This window comes from Bufo bufo, chromosome 3, assembly GCF_905171765.1.
Source record: "Bufo bufo chromosome 3, aBufBuf1.1, whole genome shotgun sequence".
Classification (NCBI taxonomy): domain Eukaryota; kingdom Metazoa; phylum Chordata; class Amphibia; order Anura; family Bufonidae; genus Bufo; species Bufo bufo.
The window spans coordinates 89,563,005-89,586,537 of NC_053391.1; the positions used below are offsets into that span (position 1 = coordinate 89,563,005).

At 47.1% G+C, this 23,533-nt stretch overlaps 1 protein-coding gene across 3 annotated transcripts in view; it reads left to right on the plus strand.

The window, feature by feature from the left end:
* The window catches only part of GLRA2 (glycine receptor alpha 2), a 283,807-nt gene that overhangs the window by 202,035 nt on the left and 58,239 nt on the right, over positions 1 to 23,533 (plus strand). For all 3 annotated transcript variants that reach the window (XM_040423302.1, XM_040423305.1, XM_040423303.1), the window contains exon 8: positions 14,528 to 14,677. In XM_040423302.1, the coding sequence (XP_040279236.1) occupies positions 14,528 to 14,677 (150 nt within the window). The remainder of the gene's footprint in view (positions 1 to 14,527; positions 14,678 to 23,533) is intronic.

A 23,533-nucleotide genomic window follows, 5' to 3' on the forward strand; every position in this document is an offset into this window, starting at 1 on the left:
CCCCGCGTGACAGATTTGTGGGCATCCCACAACATTGCTTTTGAGATGTTAGTAGATTCATTTAATCGTAAATATTCTTTCATAAGACCAGCTAACTTAGAGATATGAGGGCCAGTGATCAGGGTTTGGTATTACAATACTAAAGAAAACTGGAGCATGATCAGATAACAGAATATTTCTGATTTGTGCTGAAGTACAGTGCTGAAGGGAATGAGTTGGAAAGAAGAAGATATAATCCAATCTTTGGTAAGAGTGATGAGCTACAGAGAAATAGGTGTAATCTTTCTCATTGGAGTGCATAGCTCTCCATGCATCCACTAAACCTTGGGTAGCCAATGCATTTTTTATCTTACGTAGGGATGACAAAGACATCGCTGAAGACCCGGTCGAGCAATCAAGACTCGGGACCAAAGCCACATTAAGGTCACCACTTAACATGACTATGCCTTCTGCGAAATCTCCAAACTTGGCGATAACATCACCAAGCCAGTTTGCTTGGGCAGTGTTTGGAGCGTAGACATTTCCAAAAGTGAACAGCTGAGGGCCTATAGTGCCCTTGATAAAGGAAAATCTAACTTTTCCATCAACCATAGTTGAATGATGGACAAACGGGGTCCTTTTATGTATAGCTATACTTACCCCTCTTGAAGCAGAGTTAGGTGATGGGCTATGATACCATTGATTGTATTACAAATGTGACAGTTTAGGTATATGGTTGACTCCTGTATCAAAGCTACATCTACTTTCTTTTTGTGTAGAAAGTGGCAGTTTTGGCTCCTTTTCGTCGGAGAGTAAAGTCCTATAACATTGAAGGTACATACCTGCAAATTAGCCATAGCAAAAAACATAAACGCACATTTAAATTTGGATAGAACCGGCACTCAAAACAATTGGAATAAGCGTGGAAGTAAATTAAAATTATTTATTAAACAGTAAGCATAAGTTATGCTATATTCTGTGTACATCAGAGTAAAAATTCATAAAAATGACATAAAAAACATAAAAATATATATACCAAATATATATCTCCAATATAGAGGGGTCTCAAATGCTGGGCACAGCAGACTGCATCCGTGTCCCTCCCAGTTGGGTAGGGCTATTAGATCGCAGGCGTCTATGCCAAAGCAGAATATTTGAGATATACACCGTGGTACATAGCATAAAATACTATATTTGAGGGGATTCAATGGCAGGTATCCCACATAATCCTAATTGCATAAATTGCTCCAACGTGTAGGGTAGGGAATCTAAGATAGTCAGATGTGGTCTATATTTTGGACCATGAATGGATCATCCAGCACCTGTAACAGTCTCAGATTCAAAGTCACTTGTCCAGCACGTCTGTAATCACAGTGCCTGTGCTGTCTCTCATGCAGAGAATCGGTGTAGTTCCTCTGAACTAAGTGTTACTCACTGTGTCTCCGTATAGGATCACTCAATTGGATCTGCGGCGGAATTTCTACCGTGGCGTCCCACGCTTCAGCTTTTTCTCCGCTGTGTTTGTGTTGGATCCGGTTAGTAGTAGGATCCCGTCTCTACTCTCGCGAGAGACCTGTGTTGGACCTGTGTTAGCTATTTCAGCTGTTACACTTCAGTGAGTCTTACAACACTTGCAGATCTTCTATAGGTGGATATATTCTCTCCGTCCTTTTAGTACATGGCCATGTACTGCTGAGATGATTCTTTCACAGGTAATACGCCCAGACGCGTTTCGAGATACCTTATCTCTTCCTCAGTGGGTATGACCTGTGAACACTGCTCTTGTGTGTTATATATTCTCATCTCAATTAGTTGATTACTTTCACCTGTTCCAAAGCTTGTATCAGGACATAGACGCTTTGCTTTTCATTTACCCTTTCATTTCCATATAGTGTTTCCATCTTAGAATCCTCTTTCAGTAGTATTAATGGTATCAAACATAAATAAGTATATACATATATGATAGCTATACACTCAGATATAGAATAAAAAATATGAACAGATATAGAAAATATAAAAAATATATAAAAGACATATAAAAAAGACATATAAAAAAGTGGATGAACCACTGTAATATATATTGGCAGACATTTGAATTCCTACATTGTGGGGAAATGTTTTTATATATCACCATCATGTGGGTAGATAATTATTGACTACATGATGGTGATATATAAAAACATTTCCCCACAATGTAGGAATTCAAATGTCTGCCAATATATATTACAGTGGTTCATCCACTTTTTTATATGTCTTTTTTATATGTCTTTTATATATTTTTTATATTTTCTATATCTGTTCATATTTTTTATTCTATATCTGAGTGTATAGCTATCATATATGTATATACTTATTTATGTTTGATACTATTAATACTACTGAAAGAGGATTCTAAGATGGAAACACTATATGGAAATGAAAGGGTAAATGAAAAGCAAAGCGTCTATGTCCTGATACAAGCTTTGGAACAGGTGAAAGTAATCAACTAATTGAGATGAGAATATATAACACACAAGAGCAGTGTTCACAGGTCATACCCACTGAGGAAGAGATAAGGTATCTCGAAACGCGTCTGGGCGTATTACCTGTGAAAGAATCATCTCAGCAGTACATGGCCATGTACTAAAAGGACGGAGAGAATATATCCACCTATAGAAGATCTGCAAGTGTTGTAAGACTCACTGAAGTGTAACAGCTGAAATAGCTAACACAGGTCCAACACAGGTCTCTCGCGAGAGTAGAGACGGGATCCTACTACTAACCGGATCCAACACAAACACAGCGGAGAAAAAGCTGAAGCGTGGGACGCCACGGTAGAAATTCCGCCGCAGATCCAATTGAGTGATCCTATACGGAGACACAGTGAGTAACACTTAGTTCAGAGGAACTACACCGATTCTCTGCATGAGAGACAGCACAGGCACTGTGATTACAGACGTGCTGGACAAGTGACTTTGAATCTGAGACTGTTACAGGTGCTGGATGATCCATTCATGGTCCAAAATATAGACCACATCTGACTATCTTAGATTCCCTACCCTACACGTTGGAGCAATTTATGCAATTAGGATTATGTGGGATACTTGCCATTGAATCCCCTCAAATATAGTATTTTATGCTATGTACCACGGTGTATATCTCAAATATTCTGCTTTGGCATAGACGCCTGCGATCTAATAGCCCTACCCAACTGGGAGGGACACGGATGCAGTCTGCTGTGCCCAGCATTTGAGACCCCTCTATATTGGAGATATATATTTGGTATATATATTTTTATGTTTTTTATGTCATTTTTATGAATTTTTACTCTGATGTACACAGAATATAGCATAACTTATGCTTACTGTTTAATAAATAATTTTAATTTACTTCCACGCTTATTCCAATTGTTTTGAGTGCCGGTTCTATCCAAATTTATATCTATCTACCAGAACTAAGGGGTGTTTTTTGAACCTGTGCACCTGTCGTGACAAATCAGAGTGAGCCACCTGCTGAGCATTTTCTGTATAAACGCACATTTGCTCCTCTGACCTGTTTCTGTTCCTGAGACGCAGTCCCTTGGGGTGGGGGAAGGGAAGACTAGGAAAGAGGTAGGGGAAAAAATGACAAAAAATACAACATTCAACAATAGAAGAGAACCTTGTAGGTTGCAGCAATTCAGGCTCCAGTATCAGTAAAGCCTGGGAGGGGGTCTATACACGGTAGACCAATAATCAGAGCGAGCATTAAGTTGTGGGGTGAGTACATAAATGTTAATGCACAGGGTGAAAACGAAAATGAAGAAAAAGATACAAGGGGTTATGAGGAGAAAGAAAAAGAAAATGAGAAGAGGTAGAGTAGCAGTGAGGGAGTAGCAGCGAAGCCTGACCGGTCAGGCAGGTAAAGGCAATGGTACTATTCAGTGTCCCTCTTATCTCGTTTGGTGGCTTGATGTCCCGAAATCTTCTTGGATCTCTGTGGTTTGGGTGAGGCTACTTCCCAGGAATCCAACGTTGGCAGAGGGGGAAGAGCAGCAACATTCTGCGCAGGGCACCAATCCGGAATGTCCAGACTAGGAATGTAAAAAGGCATCATAGATCTTCTGTAAATCTGCGTGTGCTCGGACAACATGTTTACGATTTGGGGTGTTAATCAAGAGACCGACGGGATGAAGCCATCGATAGGTAATCTGGCATTTTTTGCAGGGCTTCTTTAAAGTCATAGGTGACAAATCTTGGAAGATAGTGACCGCTGAGCCTTCAATCTCTAATGCTTTGGTAGAGCGAGCTGCAGATAGAATTTGTTGCTTTACTAAAAAGCTGGTTAGGTGACAAATTACATCTCTGGGAGGTTCCTGAGGCTTTGACACTGGTCTAAGTGTGCTGAGTATTCTGTCCATTTCAAATACCTCAGGGGATTCTGTTGTAACCAGGCGTGCAAAAAACTGCGCAATAGCTGGTCTCAGTGCTTCCAGATTAACGGAATCTGGGATTCCCTTAAGCCGAATATTATTTCTTCTCCCTCTATTATCCTGGTCTTCAACTAGGGAGTATAGATAGTTAAGATGAGTTTAGGTGCTATCTAAATTATGGAAAACATGCTCACCAAATTCGGTAGAGGCGTTTTAGGTGGTTTCCAACATCTCCACTCTGGCGCCTAGTTGCCGCATGTCCTGCTTTATATCTTTGAGGTCTTGATGTGTAGGTTCCAGAGCTACATTAAGCAGTTCATTCATAAATGCTCTAGAGATTGGTAAATCATCAGGAGAGGCCGCATCATCTTGGTCGCTGTCTCTGTCTCCGTCGGAGTCTGCCTCTCCTCCCTCCATGAGGGCTGTGCGCTGAGCCATCACCATCTTGGTTTCACTTCTCAACTCCGGTTTCTTAACAAATCTATCCATGTCGCTTTGGCTGGATTACATTTTTGGTCTGCCCGGAATTTCTTTACCTTTTTCTCTTGTAAGCTTGCCTATTTTTGCTTTGATAATAGCTTTATTTCGCTCGCTCTAGCTTGGTCTGCAGCGGAGCTCTCTATGCTCGGCTGCCAGACTTCACCCCCCAAATTTTTACCAAGTCTTACTCCACCAACTATCACTCTCCCTTTATTGCTATGGACCCTAACCCTGGGGAGCGACAGTATCCAGGTAGGAGCACTGTGACACTCACAGAACTAATAAGGCCTCATCACCACTCGGAATTCCTGAAAACCTGGGACACAATCGGCCCTGAGGGGAGGCCCAGCGCAGCTCTACCATGTGCATAAAGCATAAGATCCAGAGAACCTTCTTGTGTCCACTGTAGATTCTACATCAGTGTTGGTGAGGTGGTCAAAATGGAACCTTCACCTAGATGCTGAATTGTGAATGTAGCTCCGAAAATAATTACAAAAAAAAAAATGCTGATTAAAAATAATGTTGATCTCATTTCAGCAATGTGTGTTGTAGCATCACCTCCAGTCTTCAGAAGAGTCCATAGAGGACTGTTCTATTAGACATAAGCAGGGGGATTCCGACACTTTCATCTTTTGTTAGCTTTGGAAAAGAAGGAACTTTTCTTGATAATATCGGACTGCCTGCGTGTTTCATCTGTTCTTGAGAAAGATAATCAATTCCCTGAGTCACTAGAGGAAAATCTCATATCTGATATTTGCTGTGAAATCAGCTGTGTGCAGTGGATAAGATTTAAGGGAGACAAATCTAACGAGGAAGAGTCAGTGAAATAAATTGAAATGACCACACTCTTACTGAAAAGACTGTGACAGGTATGGTGTAGACATTTACATTATTATGTTCCTGGTTATGAGTCCATCAGCATTTCCTGATGGGGCTGTGGACTCAGGTTACCATTGACTGACAAAAGTGTATTAGCCAGTGGCTAGGAGGCAGAAAGTTATCACATCTACCTGCTGTTAGACATTAGACAGGAAATGGAAAATCACTGCCGTTCTCTTCTTTGGGCGTTGGTTGATAATGTCATACAACAGTGCTCAGCTGTGCAGAAATAAAGAAGATGGGATTTTCACCGATGGCTGGTTCATTTTCGGTTCTCTGGTAAAGGAAACTTATCGGCACTTTAAAATAAGCTGTTATGTCACATTGATATTTGCAATAATTTCTTCACTTTTTCAATGGGGCATATCCGCCAGCAGTTTCCCACTGCGGTTTCCAGTGGCGACCACATGTCCATTCTTGTAGCGGTCTGGATAACCACACGTAAACAATCTGCAGCAGCATGAACAGCGGTGCTGGCCCCAATTGAACACAAGGAGAGGTGGTTTCAAGGCAGATGCCGTGCAGTTTTAGGGGCGGAATCCTTGCCGAAATCCATGGACAAAATCCGTGAACAGAGCCTAAGAGCATACTTACCAACTTTTATGAAGTGGCTTCCAGGAGGTCCAAGAGTGCAACATTTTTTTGTTGCCCTTTTCACAGATTGTACACATTTTATAATAATAAGCCATGCCCCTTTCAGTGATGCAATGTCACCACTCAATGTGTGTTTGGGTGTCTGGGATGAGTCTGATGACACATTATCCCAGAGCCATAAACAGTTAGGGCTCATGAACACTGCCGTTGCTCGGCCATGCCCCTATCGCTGCTCACAAACAGCAGGTCCGCAATATACGGCCCCCTGGCCGTTTGTGCACCGCATCACAGATGCGGACCCATTCACTTGAATGGGTCTACAATCCAGAAGCTGTGGTGCGGAACGGTGGTACGGAACCCCACAGAAGCACTATGCCTCCGTGGGGTTTCTCTCCGTGCCTCCGCACTGCAAAAAAAATAGAACATGTTGAATGGGCCTGCATCGGTCTGCGGAAACCGCACAGATGTTGCCAGTGCATTGTGGCGAATTGCGGTTCGCTCATGCATGAAACGGCCGGCAGACGTTCGTGTACATGAGCCCTTAGGGCTACTTTCTAGGAGATGCCAAGAGGCTACTTCGGCAATTTGTGAAATCTTCTAGGAGTCCAGGAGGTCTTCTGTTTTTCTAGGAATGTCCCAAACATTCCAGGAGAGTTGGCAAGTGTGAATATGAGGCTTTGAGGCTCAGTGGATATATTACAAATGTCCATAAATTAATGTGCACATGGCCTTATCAAAACAGAGCATTAATAAAGTGCACATTTGTGTACATCTGTGCCATCATACAATGCTACTTCATGTGCATGTAAGGAGCTATTCTCCTCAAGAAGCCATACAGAGGTATACAGAAATACAGTACAGGCCCCATGCACTTCCATGGCTGCCCTACTACCAGGGCCGTCTTTAATATTAATTGGACCCTGGGCAAGAGGGAGAACACAAGTGCTGCTGCCGCATTCATGGGTCCATACTTTATTAACTAAGTAGCAGGACATGTAGGGCATACATGGGGGATGTCCCTGCACTTACTATTATTTCTGGGCGTCGCTCCGTTGTGCCGCTGTGGCCCCCGTTACATTCTCCCGCGCTGTATGCTAAGTAACAGCATCGGAACACCAGGGAGGAGACATCAGATTTTCTCCCTGGGCGTTTCGTCTCCCTGGCTGTAGCGCTGTCCAATCGCAGCGCAGAACGTCACAGGAAGAAGGTGAGTTTTTCCCTCCCTGCGATTGGACAGCGCTACAGCCAGGGAGAAGGAACGCCCACAGAGAAAAGCTGATGTCTCCTCCCTGGTGTTCCGATGCTGTTACTTAGCATACAGCGTGGGAGAATGTAACGGGGGCCACAGCGGCGCAATGGAGCGGCGCCCAGAAATAATAGTAAGTGCAGGGACATCTCCCATGTATGCCCTACATGTCCTGCTACTTAGTTAATAAAGTATGGACCCATGAAAAGTCCTCCAGTGGCCAGCAGGGCTCAAAAGGCAGCTGCCCCTTTTGCCTGCGTTAAAGACGGCCCTGCCTACTACACTTCTGTACCAAATGACCATGTGTGGTCTTAGACCCCTTTCACACGAGCGGGTTTTCCGCCGGGTGCAGTGCGTGACATGAACGCATAGCACCCGCACTGAATCGTGACCCATTCATTTCAATAGGTCTGTGTACATGAGCGTTTTTTTTTTTTCATGCATCAGTTCTGTGTTGCGTGAAAAACGCAGCATGTTCTATATTTTGCGTTTTTCACGCAGCCCTGGCCCCATAGAAGTGAATAGGGCTTCAGTGAAAAACGCATTGCATCCGGAAGCAGGTGCGGATGCAATGCGTTTTTCACTGATGGTTGCTAAGAGATGTTGTTTGTAAACCTTTAGTTTTTTATCACGCACGTGAAAAACGCATCAAAACTCATTGCACCTCCGTGGAAAAAACTGAACAACTGAACGCAATTGCAGACAAAACTGACTGAAAAAATGGTACGAGTTTCACTGAACGCACCTTGAACGCATCCGGAGCCAATCAGTCACGCTCGTGTGAAAGAGGCCTTAAGCTACAGACCGTATACATAACCATTTATTTCAATGGATCCGCAAAAAAACGGAATGCCTTCTGTTTCCGTATATCCATTTTTCCGTTCCGTTCAAAGATAAAACATGTCCTATTATTGTCCGCATAACGGACAAGGATAGTACTGTTCTATCAGGGGCCAGCTGTTCCGTTCCGCAAAAAACAGAATGCACATGGATGTCATCCGTATTTTTAGCGGATCCGTTTTTTGCGGACCGCAAAATACTGAAAAAGCCACATGGTTGTGTTAATAAGGGCGTGTAAAGCCCGTGCCCATGCTGTGGACCGCAAATTGCAATCCGCAATGCACGGGCACCGACCGTGGCCCAGCCGCATGGGGATCACGGACACATGCACTTGTAAGAGTCTGCGATCCGTCCGTTCCGCAAAACAATAAAGCATGTTCTATCCTTTTGCTGTGCGGAGGCATGATACGGAACCCCAGGAAGCACTCTGCAGTGCTTCCATAGTGTTCCGTTCTGTGCTTCCGTTCCGCATCTCCGGACTGGCGGACCCATTGAAGTGAATGGGTCCGCATCCGTGATGTGGAATTCACACGGAACGGTGCCCATTAATTGCGGATCCGCAAATGCGGGCCACAATACGGCAACGGGCAGCACACGTTCGTGTGAATGAGCCCTAAAGCTGTGGGAAATGTCTCTTTAGGCCTCCTGCACACGAACGTATTTTTTTGCGGTCCGCAAAAACGGGACCGTTTTTTCGTCCGTGGGTCTTCCTTGATTTTTGGAGGATCCACGGACATGAAAAAAAAGTCGTTTTGGTGTCCCCCTGGCCGTGCGGAGCCAAACGGATCCGTCCTGAATTACAATGCAAGTCAATGGGGACGGATCCGTTTGACGTTTACACAATATGGTGCCATTTCAAACGGATCCGTCCCCATTGACTTTCAATGTAAAGTCTGGAGTCCCTTTTATACCATCGGATCAGAGTTTTCTCCAATCCGATGGTATATTTTAACTTGAAGCGTCCCCATCACCATGGGAACGCCTCTATGTTAGAATATACTGTAGTATATGAGTTAGATCGTGAAACCTCATTTCCGACAGTATATTCTAACACAGAGGCGTTCCCATGGTGATGGGGACGCTTCTAGTTAGAATATACTACAAACTGTGTACATGACAGCCCCCTGCTGCCTAGCAGCATCCGATCTCTTACAGGGGGCTGTGATCAGCACAATTAACCCTTCAGGTGCCGCACCTGAAGGGGTTAATTGTACTATCATATCCCCCTGTAAGAGATCAGGGCTGCCAGGCAGCAGGGGGCAGACCCCCCCCCCTCCCCCCCCCCCAGTTTGAATATCATTGGTGGCCAGTGCGGCCCCCCCCCCCCCCCTTCCTCCCTCTATTGTAATAATTCCTTGGTGGCACAGTGTGCGCCCCCCCGCCCCCCCCCTTCCTCCCTCTATTGTAATAAATCGTTGGTGGCACAGTGTGCGCCCCCCCCCCTTCCTCCCTCTATTGTAATCGTTGGTGGCACAGTGTGCGCCCCCCATTGGCCCCCCTCCCTCTATAGCATTAACAACATTGGTGGCCAGTGTGCGGCCTCCCATCTACCCCCTTCCCCCCCCATCATTGGTGGCAGCGGGTTACTAGCAATAGTACAATAGTAAAAGATTCATACTTACCTGGGAGCTGCGATGTCTGCTTCCGGCCGGGAGCTCCTCCTACTGGTAAGTGACAGTTCATTTAGCAATGACACTTACCAGTAGGTGGAGCTCCCGGCCGGACACGAACATCGCAGCAGCCGGTAAGTATGAATCTTCTACTATTGTACTATTGCTAAGTAACCATGGCAACCAGCGTCCTGGTTGCCATGGTTACCGATCGGAGCCCCAGCGATTAAACTGGGACTCCGATCGGAACTCCGCTGCCACCAATGATGGGGGGGGGGGGAGATGGGAGGCCGCACACTGGCCACCAATGTTGTTAATGCTATAGAGGGAGGGGGGGGGCGATGGGGGGCGCACACTGTGCCACCAACGAATTATTACAATAGAGGGAGGGAGGGGGGGGGCGCACACTGTGCCACCAACGAATAATTACAATAGAGGGAGGGGGGGGGCCGCACTGGCCACCAATGATATTTAAACTGGGGAGGGGGGGGAGGGTCTGCCCCCTGCTGCCTGGCAGCCCTGATCTCTTACAGGGGGCCGTGATCAGCACAATTAAGCTTTGAAAAAGCTTTTATACAGACGGATCTTCGGATCCGTCTGTATAAAAACTAACCTACGGCCACGAGAGCGAGGACGCCAAGAGTGAGCGGCGGAACGAGCGGTCATATCGGACGGCTGAGGACGCGGAAGACGCATCTATAGGGGTAAGCTACATCTCCCTGAAACAGAATCTGTAATACACTGTTGAAGGCCGCATCATAAGTCGGCGAAAAGACTATTGAAGATAAAATCATATACAGGGATAGTCCCTAACAGCATTTGCAGTGACTGCAGAGTGCAGTTCGTTTGGGACACAGAGCCAAGTGAACCATTATACTGTGGACATTGAAATTTAATACAAACGGACTCGGTTACCATTTTTATTTACATTTAAAGAGACAGTATCCCCAATATGATTTAACAGGATACACACTGCAACTGAGAGTGTTGGACTACACCTATGCTAATTTATGCGTTTCAGTTGATATAACCAGAGCATTATATTGCATTTTATTGTATCTTATCTTTTTAGGGGGGTTTTAAAGAATTTGTTGTTAAAGATTACATAACTTTCTGCGACCACTCCACTGTGAGCGGTTAGGCGTTTAATAAATTATTGTTTGATGTGTACCACATAGCGAGTGCCAGTCGTTCTTCCATTTTAATATATGAGATCGACTCATTACATGCAAAGCGAGATATTTCAAGCCTTTATTTGTTTTATAATCTGGATGATTATGGCTTACCGCTTATGAAAACCCCAAAGTCACAATCTCAGGTCCCCTTTGCTCAGGCGGTATGGATTAATTAGCTGACTAGAGTGTGACACTTTGAGCCTAGAATATTGAACCTTTTCACAATATTCTAATTTTAAGTTGCATTACTAAAATAAATGAACTTTTGCACAATATTCAAATTTTTTGAGTTTCACCTGTATTTGTGCAGTTCTATAACAGAGATGTTATTTGGATAGGAGTGCCTCCAATACTAAACATTAAGACAGATCCAGTGGTGCTAATAAGGCCTCATGCACACGACCGTTGTGTGCATCCGTGGCCGTTGTGCCGTTTTCCGTTTTTTTTCGCGGACCCATTGACTTTCAATGGGTCCTTGGAAAAAACGGAAAATGCACCGTTTGGCAGCCGCATCCGTGAGCCGTGTTTCCTGGCCGTGAAAAAAATATGACCTGTCCTATTTTTTTCACGGCCAACGGTTCACGGACCCATTCAAGTCAATGGGTCCGTGAAAGAACACGGATGCACACAAGATTGGCATCCGTGTCCGTGATCCGTGGCCGTAGGTTAGTTTTTATACAGACGGATCCGAAGATCCGTCTGCATAAAAGCTTTTTCAAAGCTGAGTTTTCACTTCGTGAAAACTCAGAACCGACAGTATATTCTAACACAGAAGCGTTCCCATGGTGATGGGGACGCTTCTAGTTAGAATACACTACAAACTGTGTACAAGACTGCCCCCTGCTGCCTGGCAGCACCCGATCTCTTACAGGGGGCCGTGATCAGCACAATTAACCCCTCCAGGTGCGGCACCTGAAGGGGTTAATTGTGCTGATCACGGCCCCCTGTAAGAGATCAGGGCTGCCAGGCAGCAGGGGGCAGACCCCCCCCCCCCCGGGCAGACCCTCCCCCCCCCTCCCCAGTTTGAATATCATTGGTGGCCAGTGCGGCCCCCCCCCCCCCCTCTATTGTAATAATTCGTTGGTGGCACAGTGTGCGCCCCCCCCCCCCCTCCCTCCCGCTATTGTAATAATTCGTTGGTGGCACAGTGTGCGCCCCCCATCGGCCCCCCCTCCCTCTATAGCATTAACAACATTGGTGGCCAGTGTGCGGCCTCCCATCTCTCCCCCCCCCCCCCCCCCATCATTGGTGGCAGCGGAGTTCCGATCGGAGACCCAGTTTAATCGCTGGGGCTCCGATCGGTAACCATGGCAACCGGGACGCTACTACAGTCCTGGTTGCCATGGTTACTTAGCAATAGTACAATAGTAGAAGATTCATACTTACCTGCTCCAGGCTGCTGCTGCGATGTTAGTGTCCGGCCGGGAGCTCCACCTACTGGTAAGTGACAGGTCTGTGCGGCGCATTGCTAAATGAACTGTCACTTACTAGTAGGAGGAGCTCCCGGCCGGACACGAACCTCGCAGCTCCCAGGTAAGTATGAATCTTTACTATTGTACTATTGCTAGTAACCCGCTGCCACCAATGATCGGGGGGGGGGGGGGGGGGAAGATGGGAGGCCGCACACTAGCCACCAATGTTGTTAATGCTATAGAGGGAGGGGGGGCCAATGGGGGGCGCACACTGTGCCACCAACGATTTATTACAATAGAGGGAGGAGGGGGGGGGGGGGCACACTGTGCCACCAACGAATTATTACAATAGAGGGAGGAAGGGGGGGGGCACACTGTGCCACCAACGAATTATTACAATAGAGGGAGGAAGGGGGGGGGCACACTGTGCCACCAACGAATTATTACAATAGAGGGAGGAGGGGGGGGGGCCGCACTGGCCACCAATGATATTCAAACTGGGGAGGGGGGGGTCTGCCCCCTGCTGCCTGGCAGCCCTGATCTCTTACAGGGGGATATGATAGTACAATTAACCCCTTCAGGTGCGGCACCTAAGGGGTTAATTGTGCTGATCACGGCCCCCTGTAAGAGATCGGATGCTGCTAGGCAGCAGGGGGCAGTCATGTACACAGTTTGTAGTATATTCTAACTAGAAGCGTCCCCATCACCATGGGAACGCCTCTGTGTTAGAATATACTGTCGGAAATGAGGTTTCACGATCTCACTCATATCCGACAGTATATTCTAACATAGAGGCGTTCCCATGGTGATGGGGACGCTTCAAGTTAAAATATACCATCGGATTGGAGAAAACTCCGATCTGATGGTATAAAAGGGACTCCAGACTTTACATTGAAAGTCAATGGGGACGGATCCGTTTGAAATGGCACCATATTGTGTCAACGTCAAACGGATCCGTCCCCATTGACTTGCATTGTAATTCAGGACGGATCCGTTTGGCTCCGCACGGCCAGGCGGACACCAAAACGACTTTTTTTTCATGTCCGTGGATCCTCCAAAAATCAAGGAAGACCCACGGACGAAAAAACGGTCACGGATCACGGGAAAACGGAACCCCGTTTTGCGGACCGCAAAAAAATACGGTCGTGTGCATGAGGCCTAAAGGAGTATTCCATTTTCAGAAATTAAAGGGTATTTGGAGAGTTGGATAATTTTCCAATATACTTTCTGTAACAATGCATCGTCACATTTAATATCTCTGCTTGCAGTCATTTAATAGGTCATGGAGACACAGCTGCTTGGCTGGTTAGAAGACACAGCTCTGATAACTGTACTATAGCAAGCTATGTACCCATATGTCCATGACGTGACCAGGACAGATTTATAGCCACTGTGAACAATGAAGAGTTTTGCAAGCAGATGACGTGATAACAGCAAGGTCTACCTGAAAAGTATACCTGGACTGCTGCACTGGGCCCGGTGTACTACTGTCTATAAGGCTCTGTGCAGACTGCACGCGAGCCCAAAGTTTGGTGTGCCGGACACCAGAAAGAGCTCCCATATTTACAGGGCTCCATTTACCTAACAGGGGCCAAAAGACTGTCCTTTTTTCTGCCATAAAGTTGGCAGTGGGCTCCAGTGCCTCTCTCTAATCCCAGTCCCTCTAGTCCCCGCTTTTCCCACAGCAATGCCTGTTCACGCCACTGCTGCGGTCAGCCACTGGCCTCAGCAGTCACATGTGCATGAACAGCACGTGACCTCTGAGGCCAGTGATTGGCAGCTGTGGAACTGCGGTGTGAGGGTGCAAGCTAACACCAGTGGCCATCAGTCTATCCTATTTTATGTGCATCTAAAAAAAAAAAAAAAGTTCTGTACTCCGCTAACACGACACACATTTTAGAGTTGTGTTTTTGCCTTTGCAGGTTTCCTATGTGAAAGCAATTGACATCTGGATGGCTGTTTGCCTGTTGTTCGTGTTTGCTGCTTTACTGGAATATGCAGCTGTGAATTTTGTCTCAAGGCAACACAAGGAATTTCTGAGACTTCGCAGGAGGCAAAAAAGACAAAGCAAGGTAAGAGAATGTCCTATATCTCATGTTGAATACTCCATGTGTTTCTGTATTGTACTACACAAGGTGCTCTGAATGTTCTCCGGCTATTAGTCTTTTATGTTCTCTCTTGTGACTGTGAGAGCGGAGATAACACTGGTTAGTTAGAGACCTGTATTGCTATATAATTGACAAACTTTGCTGAAAAGCAATGTGTGAGGACCCTGTGCTGCCGAGTCCTTACGATTGTGGAGCTGCAATCACTACGTGAGGCATCATAGTCTTTCTTAAAAGTAATGCTTCTCAAGGAGGACACCTCTGCAATAGGGCAAATTTTTTCACGCATTCCATATTAACTCATGAAAATCAAACACTGTGTTCCGCCATATCAAACCTATGGGCACCATATTATGATTCTGTGCAAAGCAGATCCATATGGCGGCCATCTACATGGGCCCCAAGATTGATTATCTACCCCTGTATGTGGCATGCATGTGTGGGCAGCAGATTATCCTTCTAGGGCACCATGCACACAACTGTATTCATTTTGCGGTCCGCAAGATACGGATGCGGTCAACATTTTATTTGCTTATCCCTTGTTTTCATTGGGTCCGTATATTGTTTCGCAGAATGGACATACAGATACAGAATGCACACGGATGATCCGTTTGCTTTCCGCATCCATATGTCCATTCCGCAAAAAAGATAGAACATGTCCTATACTTGTCCGCAAAATGAGGACCGCAGACCCATTGTAGTCAATGGATTCACAAGAAATGCAGATGCAACATGTACTGTATCCGTATTTTGTGGATCCATGAGTTGTAGACCGCAAAACAGATATGGCCGGGTGCATGGGACCTATATGCGGTTGTCATATTGTAGTCAGATGCAATCTCCATGTGGCAAGCAGTAATAAGCCAAATGATGGAAGAGTTTCACCACCTCAGACATTGATGGTACATCCGTGGCAATAAATGTCTGAACTTGGAGACCCCATGTAAGACTTCCTTCTAAATAATATACCGGTCAGTAGGAGGACAGGTGATCTGCTTCACTTCACATATGGCAGACAGCATCATACATATTATGACAAGGACTCTCTAAGGCTCAGTCTCTTGTTTCTTGCTTCTGTTGGAGACGGTATCTCTCATGGAAGCCCATTTATATAATATGGATGGATGGACATAGATGTTTCTGTTGGCAGGGATGTATGACATGAACTGGTCTTGCTCTTTTTGAGTTTGTTTGACAAACATCTGACTACATTGACGTTAGGAATCCCTATACCGAGACGCACATTGTAATTGTGCCACCGTTCCTTTACTCTTCTTAATGGAATAGATGGACTGCATTCTCAGTTATATTGTTTATTGATCATGTGTGAAAAAGGGAGAAGGTTTTGGAGGAAAGGTTATAAAGATTGATAAAGAGTAGGGATGAGCGAACCCGAACTGTATAGTTCGGGTTCGTACCGAATTTTGGGGTGTCCGTGACACGGACCCGAACCCGAACATTTTCGTAAAAGTCCGGGTTCGGTGTTCGGCGCTTTCTTGGCGCTTTTTGAAAGGCTGCAAAGCAGCCAATCAACAAGCGTCATACTACTTGCCCCAAGAGGCCATCACAGCCTTGCCTTCTAATGGCATGGCTGTGATTGGCCAGTGCAGCATGTGACCCAGCCTCTATATAAGCTTGGGTCACGTAGCGCTGCACGTCACTCTGCTGATTCAAGCATAGGGAGAGGTTGCAGCTGCGACGTTAGGGCGAGATTAGGCAGATTAACTCCTCCAAAAGACTTCATTCTGTGATCGATCTGCAGCTGTGGATCATTGAAGTGCTATTATTGACTTGCTCACTTTTTTGAGGCTGCCCAGAGCGTTTTTAGATCACTTTTTTTCTGGGGTGATCGGCGGCCATTTTGTGACTTGTGGTGCGCCAGCACGAGCTATCACCAAGTGTATTTAACCATCGATAGTGTGGTTATTTTGTGCTATATCCTACATCAGCTGCAGGCTGAGCCTGTGTCACCGAAGTGCATTTAACCATCAACAGTCTGGTTATTTTTTGGCCATATACTACATCAGCTGCAGGCTGAGCCTGTGTGACCCAAGTGCATTTAACCATCAACAGTCTGATTATTTTTTGGCCATATACTACATCAGCTGCAGGCTGAGCCTGTGTGACCCAAGTGCATTTAACCATCAACAGTCTGATTATTTTTTGGCCATATATTACATCAGGGGCAAGTTGAGCCTGTCACCCAGCGCCTAAAAAATAGACCTGACATTTCTATTCAACCAAATCTGCACAGTTTTAGCTGGTCAAGTTATTTGTAGTGACCGTAAAAGCAGACTTTTTGTTCTGGGTTGAAAAAGCATTCCCAAATTTGCGATTCTGAAAATAACTAGTTTGTGGTATTTGAGGCCTACTTGAAATCTATCCCAAAAAGAAAATCTTACATTGAAGTTATTGATAGTGTCATTCAGAAAAACCTAAGACACACGCTAGCGTGCTGATAGAAGTGTCATTCTGTGATTAAACCTATAACTGTCACACAGCGCAAAAAAAAACAGGTCTCACATCTCTATTCAACCAAATCTGCACAGTTTTAGCTGGTCAAGTTATTTGTAGTGACCGTAAAAGCAGACTTTTTGTTCTGGGTTGAAAAAGCATTCCCAAATTTGCCATTCTCAAAATAACTAGTTTCTGGTATTGAGGCCTACTTGAAATCTATCCCAAAAAGGAAATCTTACATTGAAGGTACTGATAGTGTCATTCAGAAAAACCTAAGACACACGCTACCGTGCAGATAGAAGTCTGATTCTGTGATTAAACCTTAACCTGTCACACAGTGCAAAAAAAAAACAGGTCTCACATTTCTATTCAATGGTCTGCCGGGTGTTCACTCCAAGGTCATGGAAGTCACGCCTGCGGCCACCCCGTTCTCCGAGGGATATGTCCTGAAATCCAGCTGAAAGCATGTCCTGACTCTCTGCTAACAGCTTATGAATATATGGAACTATATTTAACAAGTGATCATTGCTGCAGCTCCTGTATATTGGTATGACCCTATTGCAAACCTGTAGACTGGATATTTGGTGAAACTTCATGTGGTTCATATCGACTGTACTACACCACTGACTTGGTGCCTGGGCCTAAATGTGTGACAGTGGCCTGTTCCAGTGGTGGGTGACGTGAAGCCTGATTCTCTGCTATGACATGAAGACAGATTCTGCGCTGACATAAGGCCAGATTCTCTGTTACGGGACCTCTCTCCTCTGCCTGGGTGCCTGGGCCTAAATGTGTGACAGTGGCCTGTTCCAGTGGTGGGTGACGTGAAGCCTGATTCTCTGCTATGACATGAAGACAGATTCTGCGCTGACATAAGGCCAGATTCTCTGTTACGGGACCTCTCTCCTCTGCCTGGGTGCCTGGGCCTAAATGTGTGACAGTGGCCTGTTCCAGTGGTGGGTGACGTGAAGCCTGATTCTCTGCTATGACATGAAGACAGATTCTGTGCTGACATAAGGCCAGATTCTCTGTTACGGGACCTCTCTCCTCTGCCTGGGTGCCTGGGCCTAAATGTGTGACAGTGGCCTGTTCCAGTGGTGGGTGACGTGAAGCCTGATTCTCTGCTATGACATGAAGACAGATTCTGCGCTGACATAAGTCCAGATTCTCTGTTACGGGACCTCTCTCCTCTGCCTGGGTGCCTGGGCCTAAATGTGTGACAGTGGCCTGTTCCAGTGGTGGGTGACGTGATGCCTGATTCTCTGCTATGACATGAATACAGATTCTGCGCTGACATAAGGCCAGATTCTCTGTTACGGGACCGCTCTCCTCTGTCTGGGTGCCGGGGCCTAAATGTGTGACAGTGGCCTGTTCCAGTGGTGGGTGACGTGATGCCTGATTCTCTGCTATGACATGAATACAGATTCTGCGCTGACATAAGGCCAGATTCTCTGTTACGGGACCTCTCTCCTCTGCCTGGGCCTAAATGTGTGACAGTGGCCTGTTCCAGTGGTGGGTGACGTGAAGCCTGATTCTCTGCTATGACATGAAGACAGATTCTGCGCTGACATAAGGCCAGATTCTCTGTTACGGGACCTCTCTCCTCTGCCTGGGTGCCTGGGCCTAAATGTGTGACAGTGGCCTGTTCCAGTGGTGGGTGACGTGAAGCCTGATTCTCTGCTATGACATGAAGACAGATTCTGCGCTGACATAAGGCCAGATTCTCTGTTACGGGACCTCTCTCCTCTGCCTGGGTGCCTGGGCCTAAATGTGTGACAGTGGCCTGTTCCAGTGGTGGGTGACGTGAAGCCTGATTCTCTGCTATGACATGAAGACAGATTTTGCGCTGACATAAGGCCAGATTCTCTGTTACGGGACCTCTCTCCTCTGCCTGGGTGCCTGGGCCTAAATGTGCGACAGTGGCCTGTTCCAGTGGTGAGTGACGTGAAGCCTGATTCTCTGCTATGACATGAAGACAGATTCTGCGCTGACATAAGGCCAGATTCTCTGTTACGGGACCTCTCTCCTCTGCCTGGGTGCCTGGGCCTAAATGTGTGACAGTGGCCTGTTCCAGTGGTGGGTGACGTGAAGCCTGATTCTCTGCTATGACATGAAGACAGATTCTGCGCTGACATAAGGCCAGATTCTCTGTTACGGGACCTCTCTCCTCTGCCTGGGTGCCTGGGCCTAAATGTGTGAGAGTGGCCTGTTCCAGTGGTGGGTGACGTGATGCCTGATTCTCTGCTATGACATGAATACAGATTCTGCGCTGACATACAGTAGGTGTTTGTGAGATTGTGTTTTCAGCACGACAGCGTCGCGCTGATACTCGGCGATGTGGTGCCGAGATCTCGCACTCACTGGGATAGCGACAGCACATCCCAGCAAGCGCGTCATAGAAGCGACGGGAGATCCGACTTGGATTCCCGCCAATTCTACTCGTGTGCGGCGTTTGTTATGAATCCTGAGGGGGAAGTCCCCGCCGGATTTTAAATAAAAATCCGGCCTGGGTCCCGCCCTCAGGAGCATACCGGGCCCTTAGGTCTGTTATGGGTTGTAAGGAGAGCCCCCCCTACGCCGAAAAAAACGGCGTAGGGGTCCCCCTACAATCCATACCAGACCCGTATCCAAAGCACGCTACCCGGCCAGCCAGGAAGGGAGTGGGGACGAGCGAGCGCCCCCCCCCCCTCCTGAGCCGTACCAGGCTGCATGCCCTCAACATGGGGGGTTGGGTGCTCTGGGGCAGGGGGCGCACTGCGGCCCCCCCACCTCAGAGCACCCTGTCCCCATGTTGATGAGGACAGGGCCCCTTCCCGACAACCCTGGCCGTTGGTTGTCGGGGTATGCGGGCGGGAGGCTTATCGGAATCTGGGAGCCCCCTTTAATAAGGGGGCCCCCAGATACCGGCCCCCCACCCTAAGTGAATGAGTATGGGGTACATCGTACCCCTACCCATTCACCTGCAAGAAAAGTGGTAAAAACACAAATAAACCACACAGTGTATTAAAATATTTTATTTTTCTGCTCCAGAGGCCGCCCCCTGTCTTCTTTATTAGCTCTTTTACCAGGGGGGGGCTCTTCTTCTTCCGATATCCCGACGGGTCTTCTCCGCTATCCGGGGGGGTCTTCTCAACTCTCCGGGGTTCTCCTTCTGTCTTCTCCTTCTGTCTTGTTGTCTCCTTCTGTCTTCTGTCTCCGGGGGGGGGCTCTTCTTCTTCCGATATCCCGACGGGTCTTCTCCGCTATCCGGGGGGGTCTTCTCAACTCTCCGGGGTTCTCCTTCTGTCTTCTCCTTCTGTCTTGTTGTCTCGGTGCACCCCGATTCTTCGTCTTCTCTTCTTGTTTTCGCCTCTCTCTGTTGTTGACTCGGCGCACCCCGGTTCTTCGTCTCGCGAGACTCGGCGCACCCCGATTCTTCGTCTCGCGAGACGAAGAACCGGGGTGCGCCGAGTCAACAACAGAGAGAGGCGAAAACAAGAAGAGAAGACGAAGAATCGGGGTGCGCCGAGACAACAAGACAGAAGGAGAAGACAGAAGGAGAAGACAGAAGGAGAACCCCGGAGAGTTGAGAAGACCCCCCCGGATAGCGGAGAAGACCCGTCGGGATATCGGAAGAAGAAGAGCCCCCCCCTGGTAAAAGAGCTAATAAAGAAGACAGGGGGCGGCCTCCGGAGCAGAAAAATAAAATATTTTAATACACTGTGTGGTTTATTTGTGTTTTTACCACTTTTCTTGCAGGTGAATGGGTAGGGGTACGATGTACCCCATACTCATTCACTTAGGGTGGGGGGCCGGTATCTGGGGGCCCCCTTATTAAAGGGGGCTCCCAGATTCCGATAAGCCTCCCGCCCGCATACCCCGACAACCAACGGCCAGGGTTGTCGGGAAGGGGCCCTGTCCTCATCAACATGGGGACAGGGTGCTCTGAGGTGGGGGGGCCGCAGTGCGCCCCCTGCCCCAGAGCACCCAACCCCCCATGTTGAGGGCATGCAGCCTGGTACGGCTCAGGAGGGGGGGGGGGGGGCGCTCGCTCGTCCCCACTCCCTTCCTGGCTGGCCGGGTAGCGTGCTTTGGATACGGGTCTGGTATGGATTGTAGGGGGACCCCTACGCCGTTTTTTTCGGCGTAGGGAGGGCTCTCCTTACAACCCATAACAGACCTAAGGGTTCGGTATGCTCCTGAGGGCGGGACCCAGGCCGGATTTTTATTTAAAATCCGGCGGGGACCTCCCCCTCAGGATTCATAACAAACGCCGCACACGTGTAGAATTGGCGGGAATCCAAGTCGGATCTCCCGTCGCTTCTATGACGCGCTTGCTCTCCATCGCGGCAAGCCAGCTCGGCGCTGGCTCCCGTGATGGGGCTCGTATGTGCTCAATCTCGCCGAGAAATACAGCGAGATTGACACAAAATCGGGTTCACCTACTGTAAGGCCAGATTCTCTGTTACGGGACCGCTCTCCTCTGTCTGGGTGCCGGGGCCTAAATGTGTGACAGTGGCCTGTTCCAGTGGTGGGTGACGTGAAGCCTGATTCTCTGCTTTGACATGAAGACTGATTCTGCGCTGACATGAAGCCAGATTCTCTGCTATGGCATGAAGAGACTGATTCTCTGCTGACATGAAGCCAGATTCTTTGCTATGGCATGAAGAGACTGATTCTCTGCTGACATGAAGCCAGATTCTTTGCTATGGCATGAAGAGACTGATTCTCTGCTGACGTGAAGCCAGATTCTCTGCTATGGGACCTCTGTCCAATTGATATTGGTTCATTTTTATTTTTTTTATTTTAATTTTAATTTTAATTCATTTCCCTATCCACATTTGTTTGCAGGGGATTTACCTACATGTTGCTGCCTTTTGCAGCCCTCTAGCTCTTTCCTGGGCTGTTTTACAGCCTTTTTAGTGCCCAGAAGTTCAGGTCCCCATTGACTTCAATGGGGTTCGGGTTCGGGACGAAGTTCGGATCGGGTTCGGATCCCGAACCCGAACATTTCCGGGAAGTTCGGCCGAACTTCTCGAACCCGAACATCCAGGTGTTCGCTCAACTCTAATAAAGAGGTCAGAATTTTTCTATATGTAATAACGCAGCTGGAAGGTATAATGCATAGACTAATCCAGAGAAATTCTGTGTATATTATTAACTTTGCATGACAATGCTATCAGAGATAGAAAGGAGATCACCTTCAGTTTGAAGGGATGAAAAGTACCATACACGTAAAAGTAAAGATAACGTAACAATGTCAGACTGGGGTTCCTTGGGCCCGCCAGATGAAATTGTTCTTAGGGCCCAACTCCTATATCTACATTTGCCAACCGTCCAGACATCCTTGGCCCCGCCCCCTGCCCAGACCTTCAGTGTGGAGAGCAGGGGGAGGAATGATGGAGCAGAGAGCGGACGGGTGGCTCTTGCTTCATCATTACAGGCAGCTGTCTCTGCTTCCTATGGAAACAGGGACAGTTGCCAGAAAGTGGGACATACCTCCCCTGTACCGGGACCGCGGGACAGCCACTGAAATCCGGGACTGTCCCGCCGGATCTGGGACGGTTGAGAGGTATGCACCTAGCAGCAGTTATTAAGGCAGCACCCCAGGACCCATGCCCAGAAGGGAATCGTGGCCCCTTAATTCATAAGACGATTGTGCAAAGTCTGTAAAAATACAAGTGAAAAGAACTGCTCAAATGCAATATGTTTAACCAGGTGTGCCATGCTACAGTGATTGGTAAAGAGGACAATGATCTTTTATGCATGTGGGCCAAGATTACTCTGACCCTAGCCCTGCTAGACAGTTCTGTGGCACGAATGTTGCAGCTTTGCCATCATCGATTTGAGTGTCGCAAAGACACAGCGTTTTACAGTAACAGTGAAGTAGATGAGATTTTAAGAAATCTCATCCACACAATACAGAAAAGATTTGCAGCAAATTGACCTACGGTGCAGATTTTGCAATGCATCGTGTGAAATCCACAGTAAAGTCCTCAATAAATCAGCATGCAAGACACGCAGCCTTTACTGCTGATTTGTCAGAGATTTTGCCCCTGCAAACCGCTTCCTGTGTGGCCATACCCTTAGGGTGTTATTTTTTTCTTTGAAAGTTTTTTTCTATGAGTTTTTGACTCATATTTTTGAACCAGAGCCAGAAGTGGGTCCAAAAGGAATGTGAGATATAAAGGAAGAACTTCCTGCCGAATCCACTTCTGGCTTTGGCTAAAAAAAAAAAAAAAAAAAAGGATGAAAAAATGCAGTGATGCTTTTCAAAAAACGGAATGTGTGTGAAACCTGAAAGTGAAATGATATTGGAAGCAAAAGTAATGTATAAAATGGAATTTGTAGATCCTGCAATCTTCTAAATCATCCCAGGAAACCCCAGTG